Source organism: Orcinus orca, chromosome 8 (assembly GCF_937001465.1).
Source record: "Orcinus orca chromosome 8, mOrcOrc1.1, whole genome shotgun sequence".
Taxonomy (NCBI): Eukaryota; Metazoa; Chordata; class Mammalia; order Artiodactyla; family Delphinidae; genus Orcinus; species Orcinus orca.
Window position 1 is genome coordinate 45,724,470 of NC_064566.1, and position 25,500 is coordinate 45,749,969.

At 37.0% G+C, this 25,500-nt stretch overlaps 1 protein-coding gene across 7 annotated transcripts in view; it reads left to right on the plus strand.

Moving 5' to 3' along the window:
• The window catches only part of SBF2 (SET binding factor 2), a 457,341-nt gene that overhangs the window by 415,549 nt on the left and 16,292 nt on the right, over positions 1-25,500 (plus strand). For 6 of the 7 annotated variants that reach the window (XM_049713585.1, XM_033404541.2, XM_049713584.1 and 3 more), the window contains 4 exons: positions 2,429-2,613; positions 7,189-7,365; positions 9,831-9,932; positions 10,652-10,837. In XM_049713585.1, coding sequence (XP_049569542.1) covers positions 2,429-2,613; positions 7,189-7,365; positions 9,831-9,932; positions 10,652-10,837 — 650 coding nt within the window. Of the gene's footprint in view, positions 1-1,057; positions 1,133-2,428; positions 2,614-7,188; positions 7,366-9,830; positions 9,933-10,651; positions 10,838-25,500 lie in introns of all 7 variants that reach the window. The other variant, XM_049713586.1, reaches the window with a different exon arrangement.

Below are 25,500 nucleotides of genomic sequence, written 5' to 3' on the forward strand. Positions count from 1 at the left end.
CATCAAGGCCCTTCATTTCCTACTTCCAAAGGAGTGAGGCAGAAATGAAAAATCACTTATGATGATTTTTCTTTTATCAAATTATGTCATATTTTATGCAGTTTTGAAATGGATAGCTTAATAATCCTGCCATTAATGTTTTCAATCCTCAATAAGTATAGAATCATTTTCCTTAAGTGATTTGAGCAGTTCCTTTACTCAGGAAAGAATATAACTGTAACTTACCGCTCACCATTATTGTTATTACCAGGTAAAGTTTGCGATAAGTCACGAAGCACTTTCTTTCTGTTGGAAAAAAAACAATATTACTCAAATTACAAAAGTATTATCTTTGATACTGCCTATCATTTTGGTGCAAATAGGGATTTTAGGAGAAGTCATTACGTCAACCATCACAAGCTGTATTTTTAGTGGCATTGGGTATTGTCACAGGGTCATAAATTTTTGCTGCTTGTAACTATCTATCTGCTTATGGAAAATAAATGGAATTTCCAAATGAAAAGAGGAAAAAAAGAAGATAGTGTGGCAATGCTTAATGCTCTACTGCAAAAACATGCCCTTTGTTATTCCAAATGGTTGTTAGAGGTTCATTCCTGATATGATGGCCTTGCTCAAAGAACAAACATGTTGTACAACACATCGTATTTGCCAATCAGTCAGCCTCCTTAAATACTAGGGCCAGTGTATTCACCCCTCCCCAAATTCCTTAATTTTATTATAAAAATTTGTTTCTCACCAAATGACAACCTCCAAAAGCTTATTCCATTTGGTATAATTTTTTAGTGGCACTCTTTGCTGCGCTGTCCATTTCATTGTGCTTATAATATTTATAAACAAGTGCTGAAATTTCATTTAACAGGCACTCAGTTCATCTTTTTGTGTGACCGTGCAGCTTTTTATTTGTTAATCAAATCTTCTGCTTTTAATATATTTACATTTTTCCCCTATCATTAACTTAATGTTTAAAATTAACCTGTTCTTTTCTTACTCCATTTGCTCTGATGTTTGCTGCTATATACATTTCATTCCTTCTTCCTTCTTTAATCTTGCCTACCAGTGCATGGGTACAGAGATAAATGTTTTACTCAGTCAAATCCCAAATCTTCAGCTAAGGGAAGAGTCCATTATCAAGGTACTGTATTATCTGTCCTGATGTGTCACTCTTTTTAACCATCTTCATATGAAAGCATATGTGTTACAAGTGACTTTTTTCACATTTGTTTGTCAAATTATCTTTATTCTCATCCACATTCTGAATTTCCTCTGTGATGCCATTTACCGAAAAATTAACACTTGCTGTAACATCTGAGAAAACTCATAGGTTGTAATAGAAAGTTTCATCCATGTTAAGCAGAAATTTACAATACCTTTTCTTGAGAACTGGTCTCCTGACCCTATAGATGCTTATAAAGAGAAGCAGATGTGACATTATCATGATGACTTGTAGTCACCTAGAAACATGGCTTGATTTAACATTTGGCAAAGATTAAAGCTTCTCAAAGAGCCTTTCCAAATCTAGAGAATGCACTTTAGGGAAGCAGTGGCAGTGTTATGCACCACTGTGACTCCGTCACCAGCCTGAACGCTACAGTCTGTGGGCATTTGTAAGGAGCTCTGTCAAATTTGGGACTTATTATATGCCTTTGTGTTTAGATATTTGATAGTCTCACTTGCATATTAGAAATCCTTGATTTTTCTAATTAATATAATTAAGGTCAACTTATGAGATCCTTCCAGTAGCTTAGCTTGACCTTTCCCTTAGAAGACATCTGCTTCTGACTATACCTTTTAAAATAAAGCTTCCTAAGATTCAGTGAAATGCACATTACTAAATTTATAACTTCTCACTGTTTTTCCTGGATACTGGGGGAAAAAAGACTAAAATATAACTTATACTGACTTAAAATTACATTATTTTGGCATGATACACAAATATTAATTCTCAGATGTTAGTGGGTTTAGTAAAGTTCTAATTTATTTCTTAATGTGGTTTTATGGTTAAATTGACTGACTAAAGCAGAATAATGTTCCTTCTTTTTTGAAGCCCTGAGAAATTTACTCCACGTTCTCCTTCCTAGGCTTCATTATTGCATCCTGCCCACATTTTTTCTTTCCTAGAGCCAGTGCACTCTATTTATGATACCAGTATTTACTTATAATTACTGAATTTATATCAGTATACAAAAATAGAATTGACTTGGGTGACTTATTAGGTTCCTCTGAGCCAAATGATTTTTGAAATACTATATTAATAATGCTTATATGATACAAAAGTAAATGACAAATGACCAATATGATACATGATTACTTAGATGAATTAATTTGCTGTTACCTCTAAAACTGTACCCACAGAGCATGCATCTTTTCCCCTATTCAGTGTCATTCTCACATCAGATTATCTCACTCAATTGTTTTGACTTTTGTGAAGGTGTTTGGGCAAGTCTTCGCTCTAGCGCTCGCCTGATCAGCTCTCCAACATCCTTCGTTGATGTTGGCGCCCGGCTGGCAGGCAAGGATCACTCGACGTCCTTCAGTAACAGCACTTACCTGCAAAACCAGCTCTTGAAACGCCAAGCAGCCCTTTATATATTTGGTGAGAAGTCGCAGCTAAGGGTAAGATTTCTTTTTCTCACTTAGAAACATCATGGATACGTGAAGGCAGTGTATAAAACTTATTTCATAAACCAGCTTTCCTAGAAATTTTTTTTTTCTTTTTTGCTGCATGGAGTCTTAACCTGGAGTTAATAATCTTTAAAAAAATTAGCTCATGTATATGTATACATGTATGTCTACCTGTACTTATATAGATAGAGATACACATGCATACACACAATGCATATTTATTAGGCATGAAAACAAGTGCTTATTCATAATCATTTTTAAAATCAGCATAAATATCATGAATATTAGGGAGTGTACATTAAAAAAATAAGGCTTATCCAGGCTGTGTTTTTCCACTGTCTTAGTTCAGCTTCCATAGGAATCTGTGCCCATGGCAAAACAGATGTTTTTGTTCTTGTAAACCTATTGATAAAGCTACGGGAAGGAAGAGTGGAAAGAAGAGCATGGCACTGCATATGGAGGCAAGGGAAGGCCAAGGCTACACTTCTTAAGTTACATTCTTTAAGGGTTCTCAAGACTATATAGAGTGACACGTCCTAAGACATGTCAGAAAATGTAAGATATTAGCTGGTAATCAACTTTATTCTTACTTTTTTTTTTTTTTTTTTTTGGCTGCATTGGGTCTTCGTTGCTGCCCGGGCTTTTTCTAGTTGAGACGAGTGGGGGCTACTCTTTATTGCGGTGCACAGGCTTCTCAATGCGGTGGCTTCCCTTGTTGCGGAGCACAGGCTTTAGGCGCACAGGCTTCAGTAGTTGTGGCTCACAGGCTCTAGAGCACAGGCTCAGTAGTTGTGGTGCACGGGCTTAGTTGCTCTGCGGCATGTGGGATCTTCCCGGACCAGGGCTCAAACCAGTGTCCGCTGCATTGACAGGCGGATTCTTAATCACTGCACCACCAGGGAAGCCCCTTTATTCTTACTTTTAAATTATTATGTTAAAGAGCTTCACTATGCTCAAGTCCCATAAATTGTAAAGATAGTCTCTATCTCCAAAAGCAACAATAATTCCTTGGGGTTTAATGTTTTTGCAGTTCACACATTACAGAATAAATTTCATTACTACTGACAGGTGTGTGGGAAATAAAAGTACTTGGGGTTTTTTGGGGGGGGGGTTTGTTTTTGTTTTTTATTTTGACTGTGCTGGGTCTTCATTGCGGTACGCGGGCTTTTCGTTGTGGCGCACGGGCTTCTCTAGTTGTGGCGTGCGGGCTCAGTAGTAGCAGTGCGCAGACTTAGTTGCCCTGCAGCATGTGAGCTCTTAGTTCTGTGATCAGGGATCGAACCCGCGTCCCCTGTATTGGAAGACGGATTCTTAGGCACTGGACCACCAGAGAAGTCCCTAAAAGTATTTGTTAATTCAGAAATCCCCTCAAAGTTTAGTCCAGTGCCCCAGTGAGCACTGGACAATCTAGACAGATGTTCAGCTGAACTGTAAAATGGAGGCTGTGAGCAGGATCCCACATGCTTGGTCCTCAGGATGCCAGTGACTGAGTCAGCTCTTCAGTGGCAGTCTGGCTTTGCTAGCTCTTCTCCCACTGCCTGGACTACTGCAGTCACTTAGTCACCAAGCTTTAGGGTAGAGGGAATGAAACTGCTGGGTAACGCTCAATTTTTAAATATGCACACGTGTCTTCTGATACAGCAGATAATTTTATATCCAGAAAATAGTTGGGACATTTTTCAACAGTAGTCCAGGGATGCCTGCACAGCCTCCTTGGCACCAGTGTCTTTCCCAGAGCACAGACTTTGCCCACTTCAGCACACCTCTTATTTATGATCTGAGTCACTCCCCAAGGTTTGTCTCCTGAATGCTCACCTCTGCTATTCCCTTTGCACATCAGTCCTCAGATAAGCTGTGTGATCATGCATATATGAGTAAGAAAGACTGACCAATTGGGACCCTTCCTCCTTTCCTCCCTCTCTCCCTCCCTCCTTTCTCTTTCTTTCTTTCATCAATAAAATACTGTATTTTAAAAACATAATTCCATAATTCCAAACATAATTTCTGGCACAATAGTTATTAGGATTTTTGTATATTCCTTCACATTTTGCTTTTTATTAATTCAACTGTGTCTGTAGGGTATGGGTGCATATCTGTCTGACGTGTGCCACAGTCTAGCCAGCACAGCGCTGCCTAGTTGCAGCTCCACACCTTTTTATCCCAACAAAGGAAACATAGGAAAGCAAATAAGTGAGAGTGACTCATTCTAAACAATCTGGAATTGCCCTTATTTACCTTTTTTAATTCACATAATTTAATATCTTATACTTAGTAACAAATTCTTCATAATCTTAACAGTGTGTCGAACACGATGGTTGATAACTCCTGCTTTATAAGGTAGGTATACCTAGCTCAAGTATGGTTGGGAAATGGAAAGGAATCTAGTTTTTCTGAAAAGTAAACTATTTTTTATATGTTTTAAAAAAAACCAATATGACACGACACTGTAAGTCAATTTTCCAATGAAAATTTTAAAAAATAAAGTAGATAACCAACAAGGGCCTACTGTATAGCACAGTGAACTATACTCAGGAATATAAATGTCTAAATGTCTTGGTAAATATATCTGGATTGTAATAATATGTTTTGAATTGCATAGAACGTTTAAAGCAAAAAAAGATTAAAAAAAAACTAACAGAAAAGAACTCATGTTCTCATAGTGCTAAGTTCTTTATCTCAAGCCATCTTTCCATGTTGTGTAATACATTTCATATTTATTTTAATCACTGCATAACTTTTTTTTTAAACATTCAGTCCGTTTTTTAATATTTATTTTCTTTTTATTTATTTTTCGGCTGTGTCTGGTCTTCATCATGGCATGTGGGATCTTCATTGCAGCATGAGGGATCTTTTTGGCGTGGCACGCGGGCTTCTCTCTAGTTGTGACGTGTGGGTTTTCTCTCTCTAGTTGTGGCGCGTGGGCTCCAGAGCGCATGGGCTCTGTAGTTGTGGCACGCGGGCTCCAGAGCACATAGGTTCTGTAGTTTGTGGCACGCAGCCTATCTAGTTGAGGTGCACAGGCTCAATAGTTGTGGCGCACGGGCTTAGTTGCCCCGCAGCATGTGGGATCTTAGTTCCCCTACCAGGGATCATCCCGCGTCCCCTGCATTGGAAGGTGGATTCTTTACCACTGGACCACCAGGGAAGTCCCATAACTTTGTTTTGTTGGATGTTTCGGTTTCTTTCTTTATCATCTATATGTAAAATTGCAGTCACATTTTCAAGCATATAGCTTTTTATTTTTATTTTTTATTGGAGATACAATCCACTAGAGGATTTTTTCCTACATTTTAGATTATTTCTTTAGGCTAGCTTCCTAAAAGTGGAATTACTAAGACAAAGAAACTTTTTTTTTTCCTTAATATACATTGGTAATGCTGTTTAAGAAAAACAACTTGGGGGTTTTTACTTTTTATTTTAAAATTTTAATAGGCCTTTAAAAAATAAAGTAACCAATATAAAACATGAAACAGACCCAATATGTAAGTCTTTGGCAGCAATTTTTTTTAATTGTGGTAAAATACAAATAACATAAAATTTACCATCTTAACATGTACAGTTCAGCAGTGCTAACTAAGTACATTCATATTATTGTACAGCCAATCTCCAAAAAGCAGTTTACTCTTAGAAAAGCAGATGATCCAGTAGAGTAATTTGGGCAGAATGTGAAGAAAGTGAAAAGAACATGAGAAAATTAATTCATTCTTTGGCGTAAGAAGTTAGAGAACTTTTAAATCGTCTTCAGAAGTAGGCAACTAGATTATCAAAATAAACTATTTCAATGGCCACCAATTTAGCATTCTTTAGTTAAAATTGCGAACTCACATAGAAAAAATTCCATATGGATTAAAAATATAAATGATAAAAATACTGAAACAAAGATTGATATATGTGTCATACTGAGTGAAAAATAGTCCAAAAGTTAGAAATCAACAAAGCCTTTCATGTTTTACTGTATATGTATTTTTTTATTATTGGCTTTAAAAGAATACAATATTAGTAGTCGTAGGGCAGTGAGATAGTGATTTTTATATTCTTCTCAGTGTTTATCTCTGCTTTTTTTTTTCATTTTCACAATGACTATGTTTTACTTGCATAATAAGAAACAAATGTGTATGTCTATAAACTTTAATTTGTAGAGCTCTGGAACCTCAACAGCATATTACCTTTTAATTATAATTCACATCTTGGGGAGACTTAGTTTACAGTTTTAGATTAATCATGCTGTCAGGCGTCATTGGTTCCTCCTTAGACCTCCAGGTTCATGGCCTTGTAAGTAGCTTATATTTGGTCCTATAAGCTCCATCAGGTTCCAGTCTACTAGTAGCCTCTTCAAGTTCTCAGAATGACAGCAAGCTAAGTCAAACCACTAGACTTTACTGAATGGCTCTTTCCAGCAATACTGACACATTAGCGAAAAATGATTGACTTTCTTGATCCACTGCAGCCCCTGCAGCTCTTTGGCCTCAACTAACTGTATATCTCTAAGCATTACCCTGTTGAAAACATTGTTTTTTTACCTATAACACGTCATCTGCCTAATTCTCTCTGCATCTTCATCCACAGAACTTCAAGTTAGAATTTGCTTTAAATTGTGAGTTTGTTCCTGTTGAATTTCATGACATCCGACAAGTGAAAGCCAGTTTTAAAAAACTGATGAGAGCTTGTGTCCCAAGCACCATCCCTACTGACTCAGAAGTGACCTTCCTGAGAGCCCTGGGAGACTCTGAGTGGTTCCCACAGGTAATGTCTGGAGCAGCTTATCTTATAACTCAAGAAAAGAGAGGCCCAAGGGTATACAGAATTGATATTTGAGGAAAAAAATATTGTGTTCCCCACTACCTGACATTCTCCCTTGATTGTGTGCCCTCTGTAAAGGCCTTTCAGTTCCAGGGAGCCATGTGATATAGGAAATGAAGGGGTAGAATTCTCCATGCCTGGGTTTTTCTCTCTGTTGTTGAAACTTGCTTGGTCTCCATAGGATGCTAAGAAGGAGATTATTATTTTTAGATGGAAACTTTTTGATATACAACAAATTTAAACAACATGTATGTATAGGGCTCCTGCTCTGTTACTAACAGAGTGAGGATCCAGGACAGGATGTGATTGCTAGGTGACTCCAAGGGGCTTTTCCTCTTACTTTCTCACTTTCTATTTGTCTCTGCCTGTTCTGTGTCTCTGGACTGTGGCTTCACTCCCAAGCCAGCCCAACAAAGGCACATTGGTTGCCCTGAAGCCTACCTAAGGTTTAGGAAAAACCACATATCCTTCTTTCAGCTAAGTCAAGCTTGGGATGTTTTTAATTGAACGCTTATTGAGAAATTAAGGAGAAATAGTTATGCCAGCACACCTAACCCACATTTCTTCCAAACCACAGAAAGAAAGGTGTTTATGACATGCATGTTTTAGACACTGATGCAGATATTTGGCCAAGAGCCTCTCTGCAATACAGCCTTCAGCCTTGTCTTTAGGCCCCTGGTGCTATGTCCATTATTCCTTCCCCCCCTGTAGGAGCACACAGCCCCTCTATCCCCTGTCCACATTGACCTCCAAGCCTCCCGCCTTTTTTTTTTTCCTCCTGCTTCTCTTGAGGAGGAAAAAGGGTTGTTTCCCACAGTACATTGGACTAAAAAGAAAAAAAAAGCCAGGAAATGATGTAAGTACCCAGGGCAGTGACTATTCTCAAGGGTACTTAAACTCTAGGAAAACAGCCACATATACAATTAGCTATTATATGAGGCTGTGTTAATTACTGTTAAGGCAATTCAGGATACTTTGAGTACCCATGGAAGGAGCTGATCAATACTCCCTGCTGTCCCTAAGTTATAAGCCCCAGCCCCAAAGTGTTCCTACCACTCAACCTATCCATCTATGTTTCTCCTATTCTGTGTTCTACTCCTTACTTCAAAGTGGATTCATATCAGAAGTTAGTGACTAAAAACAATGGAAAACGTTGCCCCACTTGGGATATTGGCAGTTTAAAAGTTAACTCAGAGCACATGCTAAGCCCAAGAGAATTCAGGCCTGGTAATAGTTGTGTTATAGGAACAGTGAATGAGGACCTTCCCATTCTTGAAGAGGACATGTGCCTTGTTCCTGTGTTTAAAATAGCCTAGCTCTGGGATGAACTGAGAGAGTGACTTGGACTTATATACACTACCAAATGTAAAACAGATAGCTAGTAGGAAGCAGCTGCATAGCACAGGGAGATCAGCTCGGTGCTGTGTGACCACCTAGAGGGGTGGGATAGGGAGGGTGGGAGGGAGACGCAAGAGGGAAGAGATATGGGGATGTATGTATATGTATAGCTGATTCACTTCGTTATAAAGCAGAAACTAACACACCATTGTAAAGCAATCATACTCCAGTAAAGACGTTAAAAAAATAATTTAAAAAAATAGCCTACCTCTGTTTAAAATATGGGGGTGGGAGTGTTTTGTTTTAGTTCAGAGTTGGATTCATTCTACAAGTTATGTCAAGTAATGTTTAAAATTTTTTTAAACCAGAATGTTACACATTTAGTTTTGAAATCTATGTGCTTTGCTCACACCCTAATTGTTCATTAGGGACTTGGAGTCAGTTGTCTTGGCTTAAAAAGCTGAGCACAAATAAAAGTTTTCTTCCCATTTAATACACAGTACAAATACTTTAGTATAGAATTCACATTTGATAGAAGCAATATCTTTTGTAATTTCTCTGGGGAGATGCATTATATATATTTTGTAATATTTTTCTTTCTCCTGAGATTTTTTTGTAGGTATATTTTCTCTAATATTAGAGGTTTTTTAAATGAAAAAAAGTATACAATTCAGTACTTTTTAGTATATTTACAAAGTTGTGTAGCCGTCGGAAATAGAACTCACTATATCACATAAGAACAAATTTTAAATCTAATAACTATGTTGCGAGGGCCACATAGAGCCTCACTCTTTTCCACTGGAAAGAATTATAGCTCTTCTGCTTTGAGGGGAATCTTGTACGGTCAGTTTATTTCATTAAGTATCACTTGAACACATTGTTTTAAAATGTGTCATTGTTTAATCTTGATTTTGACAAAGAACTTTAAGTATTTAAAATTCATATGATTCTTTTGTCCAAATATTTTAATCCCTAACTTGTTTGATTATCTAAGGTTGATAGCAAGTCTGTCTGTTCTTGGTGCTCAGAAAGCACTTGGTCTAATTGTGGCCTCCTTTCTTAACTCTCAGCTTCACAGGATATTGCAGCTTGCTGTGGTTGTATCAGAAGTACTTGAGAATGGTTCCTCAGTTTTGGTGTGTTTGGAAGAAGGCTGGGACATCACTGCACAAGTAAATTATTAAAACATATTTTCAGATATTTAATTTTATATTTGTATTTTAATTCAGTTATTTTAAAATTCTGCAGATGAATCTTTTGTATAATGACTAATGTGTTTATGGACAGAGAAAGTCCTCTGTTAAACACCACCTGGTATCCATCAAAAAGCTCTGTGCCGTGAGTTTCCAGGCCCTACAGAGCCTGGAGCTCTGGCTCAGGGCATCAGGCTCCCACACCACAGAAGCATCATGCAAGCATGACCAGCGGTGTAGGACATGGACCATCCTTCCCATGTTTTGTCAGTCCTTTCTCTGGTTCTCTGTAAGCCCCTTCTTTACTCACTCCAGAGTGAAAAGGAAAAGTACGAGTATAATCTACAGTAAAACATTAATCTACATCTGCCAAAAAGTAGATGTAGGTTTGAACTGATCCTCTGACCTTATTAATTAACCTAGGAGAAGGCCACAGTCAGCAAACTGGCCAGGCAAGGATTAAATTCTTAATTCTCCTCTGAAGGAAAATGTAGCCAAAATGAATTTGAGTCTCAGTTTTTAATGGAAAGTTTGTAGAATTAATTCACTTAGCTGTCCTGGAGCAGTTAGTGAACAAATTTGCCATCCAGGTAACTTTGCTTGTTAATTAGCTGTCATCAAAAGGAAGTGCTTTGTCTTAGAAGCAGGAATTTTTCAGGACTGAAAGTAATGAAGTATCCAACCTGCTTGTACCCTAGGTGACCTCCCTGGTTCAGTTACTCAGTGACCCCTTTTATAGGACACTTGAAGGCTTCCGGATGCTGGTCGAAAAAGAGTGGCTCTCTTTTGGTCATAAATTCAGTCAGCGGAGCAGCTTGACCCTCAGCTGTCAGGGCAGTGGTTTCACTCCAGTCTTCCTACAGTTCTTAGATTGTGTACACCAGGTAAGTAGAGCAAGCTTAAATCGACTTGATACGAGAGAAAGAAAAGACCTAGCATTTACTGAGCATTGCATTGCTGTGCCAGGTACCTTTATGTCACAGCTCTGATGGACTCAGCCGTAAGACTTGCTAAAATCTCAGCAGTAGCTTCCTGGAAATGGAAAAGAAAAAACTAGTTGGTTTCTGAAACTAGGCTAGCTGAGCTGGCTATCGAGCTGGCTCCCAAGTGAAGTGGGCAGCACTCTAAATTACCATCTAATGTAACGGAGCAAACTTGGCTTGTTCTCGAAGAAGGTTTGATCTAGTGTAGAACAGTAAAACTCTCTAGGTGTTGGCCAAGCCTGAAATCCAGCACGTGGTCTTCCCATTTGGGGAGGACCCTACTTTATGCCTGAAAATATAGGAGGTAGAGCTAAACCCCTAGAGAAAGAATCAGGGCCCGACCAGGCAAGCCTCTGAGGTTGAGAACAATGGCTCAGTTCTACTGGGTGGCATAATTAGGGCTAATCAAGAGACCAGACAGAGGGCTTCCCTGGTGGCGCAGTGGTTAAGAATCTGCCTGCCAAGGCAGGGGACACGGGTTCCATCCCTGGTCCGGGAAGATTCCACATGCCGCGGAGCAACTAAGCCCGTGCGCCACAACTACTGAAGCCCGTGCACCTAGAGCCCGTGCTCCGCAACAAGAGAAGCCACCGCAATGAGAAGCCTGCACACCGCAATGAAGAGTAGCCCCCGCTCACCGCAACTAGAGAAAGCCCACATGCAGCAACGAAGACCCAACGCAGCCAAAAATAAATAAATAAAATAAATATATTTTTTAAAAAAGAGACCAGACAGAAACCCAGGTATATAATCCAGTCAAACCCAGTAGGAGCTGGGAGTGGGGGAGATGTGAATGCTCTGGGCTCCCTCTTACCTTCATCTCAGGCCTTGGTCAGTATTGGGCTTGAGAATTGGATGGCACTGGGTTTAAAAGTTGAAGGCATTGGCACCAGTGGCTAAAATGGCCTAGAAAAAGTAAGGTTGACACTTATAGCCTGTTTCATCTGCACCACAACAGTGAATGGGTTCTGGCATGTCAAACATATTTGTCAGAACAGTGATCCTCTTTGAAATTGAAATACATTGGCCTCAAGTGTCTGTTGGAAAGAAAAGTAAAAATGTTTTTAGGAACCAGTATTGGAACTAGATCATCTTATGTATGGTTATGTTTTGTTTTTTATTCCATTAATCACTTGATCAGCTTTATCAATTCACTTCATAATTTTTTTAAAAATGTATTTAAAGTGTATAATTCAGTAGTTTTTAGTATATTCAGAGTTGTGCAATTACCACAAGCAATTTCTGATTATTTTATCACCCCAAAACAAACTCCATACCCATTAGCAGTGACTTTTCCATCGACCCCATCCCCTACATACACAAACACTGGAGGTTATGTTTTTGATTGCTCCCATCAGCTTCTTAAAGAAAAGACCTATTGAATAATTTTAGTTGATTTGAGTAGTATCTGGAGAAGCTGGTCACAAGGTTGAGCTTATACTTTTAAACTCTTTGCAGCAAATTATATATTTGCTTCCTGTTTGAATATTAGCTTTTTTATTCAGACATCTTTCGACAAGTACATGAGGGAGAAGTTTGAAGCCCATTGTCTCTGAAACAGAAAGCTTAACTGAGACTAAAGGGGAGGAGCAAGCATTTTTTCTCACTTCTGGATAGCTGAACGCCTACAAGTTCTTCATGAAAGCACTTCTTATCCTGCACATTGTCTTATTATGCTATGCACAGGCTATTTCCTGCCTTCATGCCTATATCCCACTACCATCTGCAGTCATCATTACTGATATTTCTTGACCGCTTACTATGCACCAGGCACTGTTCTCAGCACTATATTTTATTCCATGATTCTAAGTAATCTTTGAACCTTTTCCTGGCCCCTTCATTTGTATTCTTATGAACCGTGTACAGACTTCTTCAGTAGCATCTGTACACTAGCATCTATCTATTTGTACGTGTCTGTTGCCTTCTACTTAGACTGAGAATTCTTGGGAGAAGGGTCTATGTTATATTAACCTTCATATCCCTAATATCTAATGCAATTATAATTTTAGTCTCTGGAATGTAGTAGACCCTCAATAAATATGTATAAATGAAAATTTGAATGACCACCTGTTTCAGCCTTGTTGAGGCTCTCACCACCCTTCATCAAGGCCATCTAGGGTGTCCTGAGTTGCTAATAACATCTTCTGAATGCTCAGATATGAAGCTGTTACTCTCTTTTACAAAAAACCTTTAAAGCAGACAAACAAAAACTTTCAGTGGCTCTACATTTCTTAAAGAATTACTCTTCCTCATGTCCAATTTGAATATAATAATGTCAAAATTTCACTTGAAAGGTTCTTAAGGCTGCTCACTGGATGCCTCTGTTGTCTTAATAAGTACACTCAACCAATTTTACCCCTGCATTGAAATAATATCACTCTTGGGCTTCCCTGGTGGCACAGTGGTGGAGAATCCGCCTGCCAGTGCAGGGGACATGGGTTCGATCCCTGGAAGAAGTAGTAGTCCGGGAAGATCCCACATGCCGCAGAGCAACTAAGCCCGTGCGCCACAACTACTGAGCCTGTGCTCTAGAGCCCGTGAGCCACAACTACTGAGCCCATGTGCCATAACTACTGAAGCCCTCACGCCTAGAGCCCATGCTCCACAACGAGAGAAGCCACTGCAATGAGAAGCCCAAGCACCATACCAAAGAGTAGCCCCCACTCGCTGCAACTAGAGAAAGCCCGTGCACAGCAATGAAGACCCAACACAGCCAAAAATAAATAAATTTATAAAAAGAAAAAAAAATCACTCTTTATGCAGTTGAATACCAGATGAAGCAGTTGACTTGCTTTTAATGTCTTTGGTGTATAAAAGTGGATATCTTTAAAAATTAAAATCACAATCTTCATAATGTGGTGTTCACACTTAAAGAACTTATAGGGATTAAAAAAAAACACACAGAAAAAAATCAAACCAAGAGCTCGTTCTTTTAAAGGGTAAATAAAATTGACAAACCTGGCCAGGCTCACCAAGAAGAAGAGAGAACCCAAAGAGAAAAAAGAAATAAAAAAGGAGAAATCTCAACTGATATCACAGAAATACAAAAAAACATAAGAGAATTCTATGAACAATTATATGCCAACAAATTTGACAACCTAGAAGAAATGGACAACTTTATAGAAACATACAGCCCACCTAAATTGAATCAAGAAGAAATAGATAATTTGAACAGACTGATCACTAGAAGTGAAACAGAATCTGTAATTTAAAAAATCTCCCTGCAAACAAAAGGCCAGGACCAGATAGCTTCACAGGCAAATTCTACCAAACATACAAAGGAGAACTCATACGGATTCTTCTCAAACTCTTCCAAAAGACTGAAGAGAAGGGAACACTCCCAAAGACATTCTGTGATGCCACCATCACCCTGATACCAAAACCAAAGATCCCACCAAAAAAGAAAATTACAGGCCAATATCTTTGATGAATATAGATGCAAAAATTCTCAACAAAATATTAGGAAACCAAATCCAACAACACATAAAAAAGATCATACACCACAACCAAGTGAGGTTCATCACACATTCACAAGGATGGTTCAACATATGCAAATCAATCAGTGTAATACACCACATTAAGAAAAGTCAAAAACCACATGATCATCTCAATGGATGCAGAAAAGGCATTTGACAAAATTCAACATCCATTCATGATAAAAACTCTTACCAAAGTGGGTACACAGGGAACATATCTCAACATAATGAAAGGTATTTATGACAAACCCACAGCCAATGTAATACTCAATGGTGAAAAGCTGAAAGCCTTCCTACTAAAATCTGGAACAAGGATGCCCACTCTCACCCCTTCTATTCAACATAGTATTGGAAGTCCTAGCCACAGCAATCAGACAAGAAAAAGAAATAAAACATATTCAAATTAGATGGGAAGAGGTAAAATTGTCACCATATGTGGATGACATGATACTATATATAGAAAACCCTAAGGATTCCACACAAAAACTACTAGATCTAATAAATGAATTCAGCAAAGTAGTAGGATACAAGATTAACATTCAGAAATCAGTTGTATTTCTTTACACTAACTATGAAATAGAAAGGGAATGTAAAAAAAAAAAAAAAGTACCTTTTAAAATTGCACCATTTAAAATTGCACCAAAAAAAAAAAAAAAAAAACCTAGGAATAAACTTGACCAAGGAGGTGAAAGACTTTTACACTGAGAACTATAAAACATTAATAAAGGAAATTAAGGAGGGCTCAAAGAAATGGAAAGATATCCCATGCTTTTGGGTTGGAAGAATTAATATTGTTAAAATGGCAATACTACCCAAAGCAACCTACAGATTTATGCAATCCCTATCAAATTACCCATGACATTTTTCACACAACTAGAATGATCCAAAAATTTATATGGAACCATAAAAGACCCAGAATTGCCAAAGCAATTCTGAGGAAAAAAAAACAAAGCAGGAGGCATAATTGTCCCAGACTTCAGACAATACTACAAAGCTGCAGTAATCAAAACAGTGGGGAATGAGAGGACTGGCAGGTAAAGTCACCCATGTAGACTTTTTTTAATAAGAATTAAACTGAATCCATGTCAACTTTTTTTTTTTTTTTTTTTTTTTTTTGCCACACTGCTTTGTTTGCAGGTTCTTAGTTTCCTGACCAGGGATTGAACCCAGGCCCTTGGTAGTGAAGGCACAGATGGAGTCCTAACCACTGGACTGCCAGGGAATTCCCATGTCAACTTTTTTAAAAGAATTAAACTGAGAATAGGACACTTGTTTACAAACTTCTTTACTGATTATTTTAAGATATCATCCATAGGCATTTGAAAATATCCATATTTTTGGTTTCACATATTTTTATCCTAAAATTAACTTAAACCTTTTTTATGGCTGAAATAAAAGTTTGTAACTGTCCCTTTTTCATATAATATGTTGAGGTAACATCCTCAGATTTCAAAGGGTGAAATAAAGTTTAAAGGAAGTAAGTTTAACTGCTGTTTCCACAAATGAGGGATTAAAACTCTAATGACAACTTCCCCCACAGAAAACAATTATAAAATGAGACATGGGGAAAGGAAACTTTTCAACAAATGGTATTGGAATAACTGTATATCTATATAAAAAAGTATGAACCCTGACCCTTACATCATTCACAGAAATTTACCTGAAATGGATCATAGATGTAAATGGCTAAAGGAAATTATTCAAGCAGAAAATAAATGATAAAAGAAGGAATCTTGGGATATCAGGAAGGAAAAAAGAACAACAGAAAGTAAAATATGGATAAATACAATAGACTTTTCTCCTCCTCTTCAGTTTTCTAAATTGATGGTTGAAGCAAAAATTATAACAGTTTTTGATGTTCTCAATATATGTAGAGGAAATAGTTAAGACAATTATAAGTGGGGGAGCACAAAGGGATGTAAAGGGAAGTAAGGTTTCTACACTTCACTAAAATGTCAACACCAGTCGACAGTAACAAGATATGTAATGTAATACCCAGAACGACCACTAAAAAAGCTACATAAAGACATACACTCAAAAACACTATAGATAAATCAAAATAAAATTCTAAAAAATGTTCAGGTAATCCACAGAAGGCAGGGAAAAGAAAACAGAAAGAAAAAGAAATAGAACAAACTGAAGACAAAAAGTAAAATGACAGACTTCAGCCCTAACATACCAATAATTGCATTAAAAATGGAAATGGTCTAAATAAAACATGACGTAACAGTATGCTTTTTATAAGAAACTTGGTTCAAATATGAAAGTATTGTCATAGAAGTTGTATTTATAATAGCCAGAAATTGCAGGAGGGAGGGGACAAAATGTCCTGAAACAGGTAAATGGCTAAACAAACTGGTGCATCCATACCATGGAACACTACTCAGCAATGAAAAGGGGTGAGCTGCTGATACAAGCGACAATTTGAATGGATCTCGAGAGCATGATGTTGAGTGAAGAAAACGCAATCTCCAGTGGTCCCATACTGTATGATTCCATTTATATAACATTCTCAAAATGACAAGATTATAGAGATAGAGAATAAATTATTGGTTGTGAGGGTTTGGAGATAGTGGGGGAGGGGAATGGGTGCGACTATAAAGGAGTAGCAGAAAAACAAACCAATTGTCCATCAGCTGGTGAACAGATGAACAAATTCTGGTACATGCATGCAATGGAATACTACTCAGCAAGCAAAAGGAATGAAATGTTAATATACACAACAATATGGATGAGTCTTAAAATCATGATCAATGAAAAAAGTCAGATAAATCTCATCATAAGGGACTTCCCTGGTGGCACAGTGGTTAAGAATCTGCCTGCCAATGCAGGGGACACAGGTTCAAGCCCTGGTCCAGGAAGATCCCACATGCCATGGAGCAGCTAAGCCCATGTGCCACAACTACTGAGCCTGCGCTCTAGAGCCCGCGAGCCACAATTACTAAGCCTGAGTGCCACAACTACTGAAGCCTGTGCGCCTAGAGCCTGTGCTCCACAACAAGAGAAGCCACGGGAATGAGAAGCCCGCTCACCGCAACTAGAGAAAGCCTGCACGTAGCAACGAAGACACAATGCAGCCAAAAATAAATAAATAAATTTATAAAATAAAAGAAAAAATCTCATCACAAGAAGAAAATTTTTTTTCTTTTTATTTATATGAGATGGTGGATGTTAACTAAACCTATTGTGGTCATCATTTCACAGTATATGTAATTCAAATGATCATGCTGTAGCGTTAAACCTATACAGTGATGTATGCCAATTATTTCTCAATAAAAATGGGGAAAATGGGTAAAAAAGACTACAGACTACACAATATATGATTTCATTTATAGGAAACCCTACAAAAGGCAAAATGGTAGTGGTAGAAAAACAGATCAGTGGTTGCCTGGTACCAGTGGTCAGGGGAGGGGGTCGACTTCGAAAGGACATGAGCAAACTTTATAGGATGAGGGAACTGTTCTGTATCCTCACTGTGGTGGTGGTTATACAAATGTATAACCAAATGAACAGTGACCAAAACTAATCAACCTGTAGGCTTAAAATAGGGAAATTTTAGTATATTTAAATTATACTTCACTGAATATGAAAAAAAATTTTTAATTAGTAAGTCCAACTTCTTAGTAAACTGGAGTTCTAAAAAAAAAAAACCCAGCAGCTCTCTAGTTTCTCTAGAGAAAAATTTGCCATTGTGATACCCAGGAAAGTACTTATAACCCTGGCTGCCTGGTCCAGGGAAATCCCAGTTAAGTGTGCAGAGTTTTACTTTTTCTGTACTGTTTTCAGTCTCATCATTAACCCAGTTGTGCATGGTGTTCCCAAGTCCAGAACTTATCAAGTTTGGTTTTTCCAGAGAACACACCTCTAATCTCTTGCTTGCAAGAAGGTAGTCATGAGGCAGGAAAGACTACATGAGATAGGAAAGGACCCTGGAGGTCTCACCACTGCCTCTCTAGACTTAAAACTAGTTCTCATTTTTAGCCCCCCTTTTCCTCCTATATAGGACTTGGGCCTCTGAGTCCTGAGCCTTTCTGGGTTTACAGGGCAAACTGTTACCTTTTCAAATCATTTTCATCCCAGTGTAGCTTCTCATCTCCTGTCATTTTCTGCTATTCTTCCTTCTGTTTTCCATCTTTCTGAATTTTCTTGGCCTGCTACTGTCTCCCCTCCCTTTCTCCCCACCTCGTTTTCAACTTTTACCTTTTAAAAATTCCTTTCCTCTAATTGAGGGAGAGTTGCTGGGGACTGAGTTTGTATGGCTGAATTTGGCTTAAGTTAAATACAGTATTAAATGTGTTAAATACCCATATTCAACTTGCAGAATTCTGCATACCTAAATATTAGAGTCAGCAAAAGAATCTACTCACAATCAGTAAGAAATTTCAGTTCTGAAACTGAAAACAAAAGTTGACTTTTAATGAAAACTTAATTATTTGTAAGTGAATGCTTCACAAACTGTAGAAAATAATATTGTTCCGGGTCTGAAGACCCCTTTAGTATGATTTCAAATCTGGTCATACTACATTAAAAAAAAATTAAAATATAAATTTTTAAAACTTTGTCTGAACCCTTCAACTTAATACTCTCACACATAATAACCTAAGTTCAGGCAAGTCATGGCAAAGTGAGTGTATGACATTAATTGCAGTATTTAAAGAATGCTTGGCTATGATAGGTGTCAGTTTTGGTGAAGTAGATTATTTTGTGCTGAAAAGGGACAATTTATTCATTCAAAAACAGAAGACTGTAGTTAACAAATAGAGCTTTTGATTCTTGCTGACTTAATTATAAGGTAGCGTTTCATCATCTCCTACATAGTGGTTTTAGGCATTAGAAAATGCCTTCTTCGAATACCTTTCAAGTGAACACTAATGCTCTACATGACTCTGGCTTTTGCCAGACAGTTCGAATTAGTGCTATCCTCAGTCTCTCAGGAGCACAAAACAGAGCCAAGCCTCAACAACATTTTTAAAAATAAGTGCAAAATTATGCAGCAGCTAGCAAAACTTCCCCAGGTGGAATGTGTTCCCTGCTTATTAACCTTTTCTAACATGCCGAATGCCAAAAGGCAGTCCATGGACGTATGCCTAGACTTGCCCATTAGTACTAATAGAGTTACAAAGAAAACAGATGAAGCGCTGATCTCAAATTAGAACTGCCTCATCATATAAAAAGCCATTGTTTGTGCCAGTGTATCCAGGTGTCAGATGAATTATAAATGCTAGATCACAGTTTCATAATAGCAACATCTGGCAGATTTTTTGTTGCTTCTAAAAGAAATTGGCTTAGCTCAAATGATATCATTACAGGATGCTTCCTTTTCTTAAAATAGTTGAACCAAATTCAGAAGGAAAATACATCCAAATACAAAACAAAAATTTTTTTTACCTAAAATTTCTTTTTAAAATATAATACTAAGGGAAAAGATATGTATAATATGAATGAAAGCATGACGTATATGAAAAGCATCTCCTTTATTCCAGCATTAGAGTAAATCTTTGAGTGCGTCTTAGAACTTTCTCATTATTTGCTACTTTGAGAAAAGCAAGTAACCGTTATAACTTTGCCTTTGAAGTTTATTCAAATTGTAAATTGACTCACTCTGGTCTGGCTTTGTGGTATGATTCTCCCTACAGTTACCATATGCCAGCACTATGCTAGGTCCTATTCCAAAGAGAAAACCTATTTGCCTTTTAAAGATATGAGCTTTCCCTGTGAGTGCATGTGTGAGGAGCTAAGTCGCCCTCACATAGGTCTATTACTCTAAAATTTATCCATGCATATTGGCAAAATAACTGCAGTTAATTGATTCATGGTGTATTCAAGAGTTTCTGGTGTCTGCCTGCTTCCCAGTCAACTGAAAATTGGCAAAAGTTGACACACTCCAAGCTGATTTATAACAAAGCAACTTCACATTAAAGCTTTTAATATTTGAGCCCATAAAGTAAGTCTGAGTTTGCCTATCAGTCTCATTTACTAATTTTTGATCTTTAACAAATTATTCAGCCTCTCTGTGCTTCAATTTCTTTATATATGTATATATAGCAGAAGGATTAAAAATCTTATGTGAAGTGATTGGCACAGTACAGAAGGTATACAATTAATGTTTATTAAATCTTAATCTGTGAAATAACAAAAACTAGTGTTAGCTACCTATTTTTCTAGGGTGTGTCTAACATACCCATAATTTTTAAAATGTTGATACCATTAAATATAGGGTCTCTTGTAGCTTAATATTTCTAATTCCTGAAAGCAAAATCCAGTTTTAACTTATTATATTTTATTCCCAAAATGTTGATCTCTCCTGGGATTTGAGTCATAGCTTACTTTTATGGGCCTTTAAATTTTACAAAGTACTTAATGGCATATGGGCAAAAAATAAGACCCTATAAATTCATATTTCTCCAAATTCCATTTCAGATTCTCTTCCTATAAATAAGTGAAATTGGCAGATTTTACTCCATAATGGAAAACAAAACCAAAATGCCTCAAACAGCTTAGTCTTAGTATTTTAAATCTGTATATTTTTTCTCTTCATCAAGATAAATGCAAAATTATTTTGAACAACAGAATCCAGATGATGACTGAAAGAGGCCTAAAACTCTGTTCATCAGCATATTTGGGGAAATGCTCACATAGAATTAATTTATAGGCTGAGATGCCTGTCATTCCCAATTCTACATAATACAATAAGGCTAAATTTATTTGAAACAGACTTGCCTTTAGGCCCCCCAGATCTTGTGGCCAAGAAGAAAACTAATGAAACCAAAAGCTTTTGTTTGAAAAGATCAATAAAATTAATAAACCTCTAGCCAGACTGATCAAAGAAAAGACACAAATTACCAATATTAGAAATGAGAACGATAACATCCCTACAGATTCTACAGATATTAAAAGGACCATAAGGGAATATTGTGAACAATTTTGCATCAATAAAATTAAAAATTTAGTTGAAATGGACAAATGCCTTGAAAGACACAAACTACCCCACTCACTCAAGAAGAAATACATAACTTGAATACGCTTATGTCTATTAAGGAAATTGAAATTGTAGTTAAAATCTTTCCACACTGAAAACTTCAGGCCTAGGTAGCTTCACTGGTAAATTCTACCAAGTATTTAAGGAAGAAATAATAGCAGTTCTACAAAAACTCTTAACAGAAAATTTAAGCAAAGGGAGTACTTCCCAACTCAGTCTATGAGGCCAGCATTACCCAAGTCTGACAAAGACAGGGAAAGAAAACTATAGATCATTATCCCTGATGATCATAGATTCAAATTTTCTAAACAAAATTTCAGCAAATCAAATTCAACAATATATTTAAAAGGTAATATACCATGGTCAAATGGGGTTTATTCCAGGAATGCACAGTTTCACATTTGAAATCAATCAGTGTAACTCACCATATTAAGGAACTTTAAAAAAACCATACATCATCTCAATAGATGCAGAAAAAGCATTTGACAAAATACAATATCCATTCCTTGTGAAAATTCTCAGGAATCTTCTCAAACTAAAAATAGTATCTATTAAAAAAAAAAGTACAGCTAACATCATACTTAATAGTGAAAGACTGAACACTTTCCTCCTAAGATCAGGAACAAGATGTGAATGCCTGCTTCACCACCTCTATTCAACATTGTACTAAAGGTCATAGCCATGCAATAAGGCAAGAAAATGGTAATAATAAAGACATTCATGGGACTTCCCTGGTGGTCCAGTGGGTAAGACTCCATGATCGCAATGCAGGGGGCGCAGGTTTCATTCCTGGTCGGGGAACTAGATCTCACATGCCGCAGCTAAGAGTCTGCGTGCCACAACTAAGAAGTCCGCATGCCACAACTAAGAGTCCACATGCCACAATGAAGATCCCTCGTGCCACGACTAAGACCTGGCACAGCCAAAATAAATTTTTTTTAAATTAAATTGAACATTTGGGGAAAAAAATTAAATGATTTTAAAAAGACATCCACGCTAGAAAGGGAAAAGTAAAACTATCTTTATTCACAAATAACATGATGGTCCATGGAATCTATCCCCGCCCCCCCCATAAAAGAAAAAAAGCTACTAGAATAAATGAGTTTAGCAAGGCTGCAGAATACATGCTCAGTATACAAAAATCAATACTGGCAATAAACCATTGGAAAACTGAAACTTAAAAATCATTACCATTTACAGCAGTATCAAAAAACATGAAAGAAATCTAGCAAAATACATTAAAGACCTGGACACTGAAACTATAAAACATTACTAAGAGAAATTAAAGACCTAAATAAATCAAGAAATACCTGTTGTTCATGGATCAGAAAACTCAATGTCGTTAAGATGTCAGTCTCCCCAAATTAATCTAAAGATTCAGTGTAATCACAATAAAACTCCTAGGAGGCTATTTTGTAGAAATTGGCAAACTTATTCTAAAATCCATATGGAAATGCAAAGGATCTAGAATAGCCAAAACAACTTTGAAAAAGAACAAAAGTGGAGGACTAGCACTATCTGATATTATTATAAAAGTATAATAATCAAGACAGTGTGGTAATTGGTACAAAGATAGACAAACAGATCAATGGAATACTGTCCAGAAATAGTTCCATACATATATGTGGACAACGGATTTTTGACAAAGATGCAAAAGTAATAGGTAGAAATACGATGTTACTTATTTGTGGAATCTAAAATATGATACAAATAACATTTACAAAGCAAAAACGACTCACAGACCTAGAAAACAAATTTATGGTTACCAAAGGGTAAACGGGGTGGGGAGGGATAAATTAAGAGTTTGGGATTAGCAGATACAAACTACTACATTTAAAATAGATAAAAAGCAAGGTCCTACTATATATATAGCACAGGGAACTGTATTCAATGTCCTGTAATAAACCATTTTTTTAATATATATATATATATATATATATATATATATAACTGAACCACTTTGCCATACACCAGAAACTAATACAACATTGAAAATCAGCTATATTTCAATTAAAAATTTTTAATGAAAAAAATTTAAAGCAATAGGTAGAGAAAGACTAGTCTTTTCAACAAATGGTACCAGACAATTGGATTTCCAGATGCAAAAAAAAAATTAACTTTGACCCATACCTTGCATCAATATAAAAATTAATTCAAAAGGGATCATAGATCTTAAATGTAAGATCTACTATAAAACTTCTAGAAGAAAACATAGGAAGAAGTCCTTGTGATCTTGGGTTATTAGGCAAGGATATCTTAGATTCAACACCAAAAGCATCATCCATAAAAGAAAAAATTGATAAATTAGACTTTGTCAAAATTAAAACCTTTTGTTCTTCAAAAATCACTGTTACAAAAATGAAAAGACAAATCACAGAGTGGGAGAAGACATTTGCAAATCATGTCTGCTGGAGGACTCGTATCAAGAATATATAAAGAATTCGCAAAACAATATATAAGAAACAACCAACCTATTTTTTTTAATGGCAAAACATTTATACTGACCATCAAAGATATATAGGTGAAAAATTAGCACATGAAGACACTTGATATCATTTATCATTAGGAAATGCAACTTAAAATCAAAATAAGATATTACTAAATACCTATTTTCATGACTAAAATTTTAAAACTGACCACCCCAAGTGTTAGCAAGGATGTGGAAGAACTGGAACTTTCTAACACTGCTGGTGGGAATATAAAATTATACCATTGTTTGAGAAAACAGTTCTTAAAAATTTAAACATACCTACCTACCAGGTGATTCAGCATTCCATTCCTAGGCAGTTACACAAGAGAAATGAAGTCCTTATGCCCATAAAAGGACTCATACATAACTGTTCACAACAACATTATATGTAATAACCAAAAATCTAGAAGCAACCCAATGTCCATCCACAGGTGAATGAATAAACAAATTGTGGTATATCCATGCAGTAGAATACTATTTAGCTGTAGAAAGGAATTTAGTACTGCTAACCCAACAACATGGATGCATCTCAAATAATTATGCTTAGTGAAAGAAGGCATACAAAAAAAGAGTACAGGGCTTCCCTGGTGGCGCAGTCATTGAGCGTCCGCCTGCCGATGCAGGGGACACAGGTTCATGCCCCAGTCTGGGAAGATCCCACATGCGGCGGAGCGGCTAGGCCCGTGAGCCATGGCCATTGAGCCTGCGCGTCCGGAGCCTGTGCTCCGCAACGGGAGAGACAACAGTGAGAGGCCCGCGTACCAAAAAAAAAAAAAAAAGAGTACATACTTATGATTCCATTTATATAAAGTTCTAGTAAATGCAAATTAATCTGTAATGACAAAAAGCAAATCAGTCATTGCTTGCAGAGGAGGGTGCAGGAAGATGCAAAAGGAGCACAAGGAAACTTTTGGGAGTTATGGATGATATGTTCACTATGTCGATTGTGGTGATGATTTCACAGATGTGTGGAGACGTCAGAAGGTATCAAATTGTACACTTTAAATATATGCAGCTTATTGTATGTCAGTTATACCTCATTAAAGTTGTTTAAAAAAAAATCCTGCAGCTAACAAACCTCTAAACTCTCATGCATTCCCTGTAATAAGTTCTTAGAGGCAGTCTCTTTGGCCTGATCCCATTTCATCTATTAAAACAATACTTAACAGAAGGAGAAGGAAGCACGTGGATTGTGCCTTGTGGAGACCACTGTGGGGGGATACAGCAGAAGAGGCCAGGTGTCCCATTGACGAGGAAAAAAAGCCAATTAACTGGAAAAATTGAGTCCCTGGGATGTAGGACTAAATGGTGGAGAAAGCACCAGATTTTGTCTTGTGAATACAATCAGGTCTTTGTTTCTCATTATGGTAAAAAGACATTTCAGAAAATCCCTTGTATTTCTTAATGTCGGATTCCAAATGTGGTTATCTAGGCATTAATCAACCCAGCATTTGACTCAGGTCAATTTGATTTTTTTTTTCATTGAAGAAATTTTCATGCTTGTTGCTTAAACTGTTGCTACACAGTAAAAAAAAAAAAAAAATTGTTCAGCATCTTCTCTTCCACTTCCAACAGACCTGATAACTAACTCCAGTATGAGGACAGACTGTTTTTTTTCCCCAAGCAGTTAGCAACTGCA